Source organism: Beta vulgaris, chromosome 8, assembly GCF_026745355.1.
Source record: "Beta vulgaris subsp. vulgaris cultivar EL10 chromosome 8, EL10.2, whole genome shotgun sequence".
Lineage (NCBI taxonomy): Eukaryota > Viridiplantae > Streptophyta > Magnoliopsida > Caryophyllales > Amaranthaceae > Beta > Beta vulgaris.
In genome coordinates, this window is record NC_079209.1 from 25,477,194 (window position 1) to 25,487,208 (window position 10,015).

The 10,015-nt window shown below is 36.9% G+C and overlaps 1 protein-coding gene across 1 annotated transcript; it reads right to left on the minus strand.

Moving 5' to 3' along the window:
• Positions 1 to 1,329: 1,329 nt before the first annotated feature.
• On the minus strand, positions 1,330 to 9,694 carry LOC104883811 (uncharacterized). Its single transcript, XM_010668373.1, has 2 exons — positions 9,083 to 9,694; positions 1,330 to 1,410 (listed from the first exon to the last, which is right to left on the minus strand). Exons 1-2 carry the CDS (start codon positions 9,692 to 9,694, stop codon positions 1,330 to 1,332), a joined length of 693 nt encoding a protein of 230 aa, XP_010666675.1.
• Between the last annotated feature and the right edge of the window lie 321 nt (positions 9,695 to 10,015).

Genomic DNA, 10,015 nt, shown 5'->3' on the forward strand with positions numbered 1-10,015 from the left:
TTCCGCATGCTAAGTATATTCTCGGCATCGAGCCTATGTCTGCCCACTTCTTATGCCGGACTCACCTCTAACCTAGAAGGTGTGTGGCCTGAACTTTGACGACATAGTTCTTTGCAAATGTTTAATCATTTTTTTGTTATTTACCATTGATATTGATCTATCTTGATTCTTTTTTGTAGGTGTCGGCAGCTTGGATCTCGAGGAGCTTGGTTTGGACAAGAACTTGAAACCTAAATCGAAATCTCCAGAAGATCCAAATCTTTGACTATGACACCATTCACGACCTCACTGGAGGTCCACAAGGTACTGACCGCAATGCCGGTCGCGGTGGTTGTACAACAGGACGGATTGCTTGCCGCGCTGCGGCGGACGCCCGGCTACGCTCCTGGCCGGGGGAGATTAGACTCCCTCCCAATCTATTGTCCAAGTCCCGGTCAACAGGGGCGATCGCAGCTCCAACCGTAGGCGTCCTCGGGAGTTTGAGGCTGAAAGCCCCCATAAAGGTCAAACTGTGGAAGTTACTTCTACAAAAGTGCCTACTACTAGCGCTGAAGATCCGGTTAACTCTCCCGTCCGGATGTCCACTTCTGTCATCCCTCGGACATCCCCTCATGATGCGGCTATAAGTAGTGTTGGGACGACACTGGGTCCGGCTCCTCCATGCGCCAGAGGATCTATGAGATCCTCAGTGCTCCGAGTTTTCTCTCGGATCTGGGTCCGAGAATTTATTCTCGAGTCCAAGAATGGATTGAGACTAAGGAGTTACCTTTGTGTGCCGCTTTCAAGGCCGCCCTCTCTCCCCCCCCCAACTACTCCCGGTCAATTGTAACTGCCAAATTAGGATGTGAGGGAAGATGAGTCCCTTTATGCAGACATTCCTGCAAACGGTCGCACTTTAGGATACCGGCTTCTCAAGGGGCTCCAACTGCCTATAGACTTTCCGGCTAACAAGCTGGTGGCTCCCGCACCTCAACTGACCCATGACTTGGCAGTGGTAAGTAACTTCTTCTTTTTTTTCCCTCTCATTCTCTCTTTTGCAGACCAATAACTCTGTTGTGGAGCCGATAGTGCCGTATGTTGAGTACCAGCACTGAGCCAGTTGCAAAATATCTCAAGGTTGCGTGCGACGCTGCTGTTTCTCAGGCCAACCAGCTACAAACAGATTTACAAGCTGAGAAGGCAGCCAAGTCCGAGGCTGACAAGGAGTTGTGGACTTGCATTTGAAAGCTAAACAGCAGGAGGAGGCCGAGAAGAAGAGAGAGGAGTTATGTTGGAGCTTGCACTGAAGGCTGCCAAAGAGGAGACGACGATGGCCGTTCTTCTTAGCACTTAGTCGCCAACAGCTAACCGCTGGTGGAATCCACCAATTGATCTATCCTTGGCAAGGGGTAACAGTCCTTTGGGCATGCCCTGTTCAGGTTTTTAAAGTCAAAGCACATTCACCACTGGACGTTGGCCTTCTTACCATCACCACATTTGCCAACCATTATGGGTAGTCACATGGCTCAATGAAATCAGCCGCTAGCAACTTATCCACTTCTTCCTTAATTGCTCTATTCTTCTCGGCCGAGAAAGCCCTCTTCTTTTGCTTTACAGGGCAGACTCCACTATCGACATCTAGACGGCGGACCATCACGGTCGGCCAATGTACCTGCACAATTTAGAGAGAGAGAGTTTAGAGAGAGAAAGATAAGCTATATTTAGTATGAGACAGAATGTACCTGCAGAAATAGTACTGTTTGGCTATTTATAGATGTAATATTCATCTGACATGATAGGTAATCATTTGACACGTGTATGGATGTAATGGATCTGTCAAACAAAATTTCTTTTATTTTGTCCTCTTCAGTGGTCGTGACGGTAGTCCTGTTCTCATGTTGAGGAGCATCAAATTTCCTTCTCATGAGTCCGCGTCCTAGACATGTGATGTCGGTCATGATCTGTTAGAGGGAAATTTAATGGGACTATGCGTGTCAAGATATTGCACAATCAAGTCTAACATACCAACTTAGGCTCTTTTAACATACGAAGGATGAGAGATTTCTTAATTAAATGAAACAGGAGTTTATGGTAAGGAAAAATAATAATTTATGATCAATAATAATGGAACATTTCTTGCCACCAAACCTCACATTAAGATAAACTTGGGAAATATCTATAAAAGGATAAACACCCCACTGTTTCTCGAAATAAATGTATGTTTCCTTCACAAGAACATGAAATTGTTTCCCCAATTTTTCTACATTATATTAAAGGACCTTCCCCTTACTTTAGCACGAAAATAGCCATCCCTAACCAATTGGAAAGAACAACAACATCCATCCATTGCTTTATGAACAAGAGAATTTCCATATGATTTATCAAACAAATGTTTCCAATATTGAAAAATTTAGAATATCCAATATTAGGCTAAAATTCACTTTCTTACACTAATCCATATTAATAGACAAGCCAAGAACATACCTAATATTTTTATATTTCTTTTTACTCGAACTTGCTTGGGAAATCTTAGATTTATTGGTTGTTCCCTTCGTGGGAACCGCTTCTTCTCCCTCAGTCGTTGCCTGCATCCCTTCTTCAGTGTTTGTCTCATCACCCTCTCCAATTTGTTTCCTTTTTCTTTGGGAACAAGTTGGTGGCATCTCAGTCTGAAATGGTGAAATATCCATTGGAAATTTCAATGGAGATTCAGTTGTGGGTTTCCAAGAAGAGCATTTTTCCATTTTTGGAGTAATTGAATATTTTGGTTTTAGAACAAGGTGAATTGAAACTTTTTTTGGCCATTAGAGTGAATTTGATCTCGATTTTACAGAGATTGAACCGATTTTCAAAGAATTTGAAGTGTTTGAAGAGAGAGAAAAGATCAAATGAGAAGAGAAGTATAAGAAATTAAGAACAATGTATTTGGAACATGAAAGGTTGAAGGGAAGCTTGTGATTTTAATTTCAGACACCTAAAATAGATTAGAGATAGAATTTTAAAAAAATCTAAAGCTAACTAACTTGCATGATTTAAGGAAGCATAATCTATATCTTAGGAAAATATTATGATTTTCACTAAGAGAATAAATGCTACTTGCTGCGGTTAAAAAGTGCCCTATTGCTGCATTTTGGGGCGCGCAGCAATTAAGGGCGCAGCAATAGGTATTAATAATATTGCTGCGGTTTTAAACCGCAGCAATATATACCAATATTGCTGCGGTTTTTTAGGCCAAACCGCAGAAATATACTTATTTTATATCTGATTTAGAAAGCATATTGCTGCGGTTTTTCTAGTAAAACCGCAGCAATAGGGTCTGTACAGGTAAAAAAATTTTTTTTTTTTTTTTTTTTGCATTTTAAAAACAAATTTTGATAGTTATAATAAACTTGTAATATAAACATTTTTAAATCCAAAGAGACTATTGCAATACAATAACAATACAAAAGAAACTCACCCAAACTGTCATATATTCAATAAAAATAATAAATTACAAATCCTAATTACAAAATATATAAAAAAAAAATACAGACTAATAATGAAAAGTTTTAAAAAAACGAAAAAGAAGCAGAGATGACGAAAAAAAAAAAATACAGACCTTGATGCAAAAAAACGAAAAAGAAGGAGAAATAGAGTATGAACGCAGTACACTATGATGGAAAAATGAATACAAAAATATACAATGAAACAGAGGTACAGAATTAACAAAAAAAATTAAAAACTAAATAAAAAGGAAAACATCATTAGATCTTGAAACAACTCGCCGGTAGAGACGAACGGAACGCATTCGGCGCTACCATTGATGGCGATGAACTGACCACGTTGATGGAGCACGTTCGAACGCCGGAGATGAATGCGAACGAATGCAAAAAACGTTGATGGATCCAGATGCGGCGGACCTTTCAAGCTGCTTCCTCTCTAACAGTCGACGATGATGGGAAGGGGGTGAGAAAAATTCGTCGGAGGCTTCAACGTCGGCCGACGACTTGCGGTCGAGGAAGAGAGAACGTGTGATGACGACTGACTCGCGACGACTTGCGTTCGAAGGAAGGCGAAGGTTGACAGTAGGGAGGCGAAGAGAGGTTGAGAGTGATGAGAGAGAAGTGCGTGTGAGGCTGAGAGAGAGATGAGAGGCTGAGAGAGAGAAGAGATGGTTGAGAGAGAGGGAAAAAACCCTAAGTGCTGCTTTTATAATTTCACAGGCCCCGTCTTTTTTTTTTGTGATAGCAAATATTGCTGCGGTTGCCACAAGGACCGCAGCAATATATTAAAAAAATATTTTTTTAATATATTGCTGCGGTCCTACGTGGAAACCGCAGCAATATTTGCTGTTCAAGGCCTCCACATTATTTTTAAAAAGTGTCAGTTAGACAATATTGATGCGGTTTTGGGCGGAAACTGCAGCAATATTGTCAATTTCTATTTTTTCTTTTTTTTTTGTGTGTTATATCGCTGTGTATAGGTCAAACCGCAGCAATATCACCGCAGCAAATAGCATTTATTCTACTAGTGTTTTTTACTAGAATAATACAAACTTTTACCCATTCATTCGCAATAATACAAACTTTTGATTATTTTTAAATAATACACACTTTTGTCCGAAATTTAACCTGTAAAACAAGTAAAAAAAAATTTAAAAACTTGAAAATCTCTCTTTCCTCCTTCCCCTACAAACTGAAACCCCACTACCCCTCCCCCGACGGACGAAACCAATAGTCCACCCTCCACTCCCACCCTCGAAAACCTAGCCACCTAGCAACCCCACCGCACTCCTTCACCCCGAAACTCAACTATATTGCTCCATTCTCTTCTCCCCCATCAAAATTCTCAATTTTCACCTTGCAATGGCAGCTAATCTCGAGTTCTCGACCTACCAATCCCACAAGAAGAACACGACCTTCCAAATTCCAAAACAGCACTCCTATCCTTCAACCTAGATCCACTCTCCATCCAAAAACCCACTTTTAAAACCAAGAACACGATCTTTTTCTCTCTCCTCTTCACCGCCCTCATTGCCGACGTCTCCTTCGTCATCCACTCCTTCTCCTCCGCCATTAAACCCAGACCCAAACCCCCCCCACCCGATTGTGCTTTTAATTACATCTGACGGGTTTCGAATCGGGTACCAATTCAAAGCTCTGACACCTAACATTCATCGTTTTATCAATAATTGTAATGGAGTTAAAATGGGTTTAATCTTTGTTTTCCCAACCTTAAATTTTCCTAATCGTTATTCTATTGCAACGAAATTGCAATTGGGGAAAGCAACCAATGGCTTACAAGAGAGGTGAAATGAAACGAGAAAGAATAAAATGAAGGTTTTAAAGAGAGTGAAGAAGCCGTCATTGTTGAAGGTCATAGATCGGAGTGGTTGTGGTTGTTGTCTTGAAAAAATAGAGAGAGAAAAGAATGAGATATAGAGAGAAAAACAATGGTTGTCGTTATTTTTGGGGTGGGGGAAAGGAGGGGAGGGGGGTCTTTCAGCGGGCAGGGTGGGGGTGGGGAAAGGCAGGGCAGGGGCCATAGTGGAGAAGGGGGAAAGAGATCAATGGAGGGGAAGGAAGAAAAAATGAAAGTCTTTTATGTTTTTTAATTTTTTTTCAAAACAACCAATGAAATAACAATACGTGACTTGATTAGTGTCACTTCAGCTAGTGACCTCCTATAACAAGTTAAGAACCGGTCATGCCCTACTGGAGAAAGTTCGGACACAAGTTTGTATTATAAAAATAATCAAAAGTTTGTATTATTGCGAGATAACGGACAAAAGTTTGTATTATTCTAGTTAAAAATCCAATATGTTATGATAATTTTGGATTTTTTTGATATTTTTCAGAAAAACTAAAAATATGAGGGGAACTACTAGAAAAATAATGAACGGAACAAAGAAAATGCTACTTTAGGAACTTTGCCAATCTTTTAACTCTTTATCTTTCTTCTACCACATATTAGTGAAATAAACAATAACGGGAATATTAATGGACGTCCATGAGTTGTCTTCAAAAATTTCAACTTATACATATGCTTCAACAACAAGAAACACTCTATTCGTATAGAAACAATGTTAAAAATTAAAACCATACAGGAGAAAGCTTATAGTAGTTTACTTCAAATTCATTAAGCTTAGTTCCAACCTTAGTTTTTCAAACCTTTCTCTACATAAGGGCTTAGTTAGTATATAGGCTACGTAATTCTCAATTTCACATAATTCTAATTTTATTGAGTATTTCTCAACATCATTTAGAAAGTGATGTCTTATATGAATATGTTTGACTATAGAATGATGAACTGTATCTTTTGAAATACTTACGCACTATCATTATCATACTAGATGTGAACATAAATAAAGTAATTTTCTGTAACATCATGACAATTCTCTAGTTTCCAAAATACATTATCATTATAAAACTTTGAGAATTATGAAAGTATTATCGCTCGTGTGATAACGTATCGACTTATTCAGAATTTTGCAGCGGAAATAATAATAAATGAACTTTAGAAATAAAACTTAGTCAGCCAAAAAGTCAAATCTAAAAGTAAAAGTCAACCTCAAAAATAAAAGTCAACCACAATAGTCAAAGTCAACTATGAAAAAGTGTGAAGTCAAATAAAATGTAAAGTCAACACAATTCTCCATTTCTGAACTCATAATACATCATCTCTAAATGGTAATGAACGATGCACTATTGCTCCCGACATACTGCTCACCAAATGGGTAATCACATGATTAATAAGGCATACCCATGATCAACACATACAAACAAAGCACATAATCAGCAAATCAGAGATAAATAATAATGTAACAACATCACATACTACTTTTACTGAATTGAAGTCCATAACGAATAGATTAATAAATTTAGATGGAATAGTTAATGGAACGAGTTGTCTAAACCAAAACCAATCTTCAATCTTGAAGACGAATTACGGGCGCGACTCTATTCTCCCTTGACCTACAATATCGAGGAACCTTTAAAATAAAAATAGGAAACGATGATCAACTTGTTCCCAAGAATGCCATGGGCTACCACCATGTACTCCAACTCATACTTATCCAACACTTCAAATGTGCGCAAGTCTAAAGCCATTGATATCCACATTTCACTTTACATAATTAATAGTTTATTCAAAAATAATATAATCATCAATTAATCATAAACTTCCATTAGTATCTTAGGATGAGATAAGGTTGATCATCAACTTAATATCACACGACTAACTTAAAATTCAAATCCATTACCTTCTTTTATTTGTTGAACCAAGTCAACAACCAACCAACCTAGCATACGTATAATAATCAGCTTACCAAATAAGGTCATCGGTCCTCATAAAGTAATTAAATAATCCAAAGAGAACAACATGATTCAATCATGATCTATAACCAACATGAATATTGATCCCTCATGTGAATTAAGTAGATAAAGTTTCCAAATTCCATATGCTTGCATCAATATTCCATACAAGCATAATATCAACATTATAAGCAACATGCTTCACACAACGGCATAAAACATGCAAATCCAATTGAATATAAATCACATAAGAACTTAAATAGTTTCCTATACATGATAATACATAATTCTCAGCCTTAGGACATGATACTAATCAAATCACCACATAGGTACGTACATATCTTGTGTAGAAAAATCGACAGGCCACTTTCACAACCTTAAAAGTCGCCTAAAGAAAATTCTCCACCTAAAATAACCAATATAATCCACAAATCAATACTCTATAAATTACCAGCAATGGTAAAATACTTTTAACACTCTTTAAAAGTGTTTAAAAACCTTTTTCATCATTAAAAATTAATTATTAAAGCCTCCTAGTATAGTACTACTATATAAGTTGTGAAAAACCCTTAAGACTCATACTTTAATCATAAGATTTCCATTATAAGCATCTTTACAAAATTGCCAGCAACTTACAAAATAATAAAATCCTTCTTAAACTTAATTAGAATCATAAGAATACTAACAATTTCATAAACTATAATATACTATTATGATTTTTCAACTTATAAAACTTTAAAAATTCATGCTTTGATACTTAAAATCTCAATTCAAACATAATAAATAAATCTGAAAATCAATTACTTCATTATATAAATTACATAATCTTAGATTTATATTTAAATCATCAAAGTATAACTTAAACATAAACATATTAAAACAATTCTTAAAATTATAAACTTTGCATTGAAAATAACTTGAGTAGGAAGAAATAACAAAAGCAAAGGAGAGGAGGAAAGGGACGTCGGCAGGATTAGGCGGTGGCTGCCAGTTGGCTAGGCGGCGGTCCTGGCTGCCGGTGGTCGGCTGTGATCCACGAAGCTAAGGGAAGAGAAGAAAAGATAAGAAAGAAATAAAAAGAAAAGAGAGAGAAAAGAATAGGGGAGGCCGAATATGGGGGAAAGAAGACGAGAGAGAAAAATAAGTGTGTCGGAAAATTTTGGGTTTTGAGGGTTTATATAGGTTATCCCTTTTGGGTTTAGAAAAAGGTATTTGGGCTAAAATAGTATTTAATGGTTGATGATTTGAGTGGTTGGATTCCTCTAACCCAATTTAAAATCCTTTTTACCAACCCAAAAAGTGTTTCAAGCTATTCAAATATATTTCAAAGTATGACTAAATGAAATATTTGACTTCTTTAAATCATTAAAATAATTCTTTTGACCTTCAAATTGTCAACCTTTCAAGAAATAAATCATTTAAATACCAAAATATATATAAATATACATTAAAATAAATTAAAATTCAATAATTTACGGGAGATTACGGTCTACCCCTCTTAAAAGAAGTTTTGTCCCGAAACTTGGTACGAATTTCAAACTTTTTGAAAAGGTATTTTTTACTCAACTTTCATTTGAGAAAATATTTGTGTCACACATGTGTACACTTTTACCAACTTTAAAACCACTTGTGTTACTCGTGAACACATTTTTCATCTGGATAATTTATTTATTTTGCACCAACATGTGCACATTATCAAAAAAAGCATAAAAATGCATAGAGTTTAAAGTCCATAAAATAAGGTAAAAACCGCAAAATTCTATCGCATTCTACCACCCTTAAAGAAAATAAGTTACGCCCTCGTAACTCACCTCAAGGAAGAACTTAGGATACTTCTTCTTCATTTCGTCTTTGCCTTCCCACGTTGCCTCTTCAGACTCATGGTTAGACCAAAGCACTTTCACGACATTCACATTCTTATTGTGTGTACTACGCACCTTTTTATCCAAAATTCTCACAGGCCTTTCCTCATATGTGAAGCTCCTGTCAATTTGGATTCTTTTACGCTCCAAAACATGACTCTTATCAGGAATATATCTCTTGAGTTGGCAAATATGAAACACATCGTGCATTTTCTCGAATTCCATTAGCAAAGCCAACTTATAAGCTACCTTCCCAATTCTTTGCAAAATTTCATATGAGGCAACATATTTAGCACATAATTTGCCCTTTTTCCCAAATCTCATCATTCCTTTAGTTGGTGACACTTTCAAAAACACTTTATCACCCACTGCTTCTCTTCGCTTTAAATCAACATAACTCTTCTGTCTATCCTGAGCAGCTTGAATTCTATTCTGAATCAGTAAGACATTCTTAACAGTCTCCTCCATAAATTTTGTCACCAATACTACATTTTCACTGAAATCATTCCAGCAAATTGGACTTCTACACTTCCTTCCATACAATGCCTCAAAAGGAGCCATTTAAGGATTGTTATATTACCTCTAAGGATTGAACCTTTCCCGTTGGTATCTTATGATCGATCTTTACTTTCTAACAGGATAGACACTTGGACATGAATTGAGCAACCTCACGCTTCATATTTGGCCACCAATAGCTCTCCTTAAGATCCTCATATAACTTACCACCCTCATGGTGCATAGAATATGGAGTATTATGCCCATCATCCATAAGTTGTCTCTTAAGCTCATCACATTTTTTTGGTACACACCACCTTCCCTTGAACCTCAAACTTCCATCATCATGAATCTTAAAGTCGAATTACTTACCTTGCTTCATCTTCT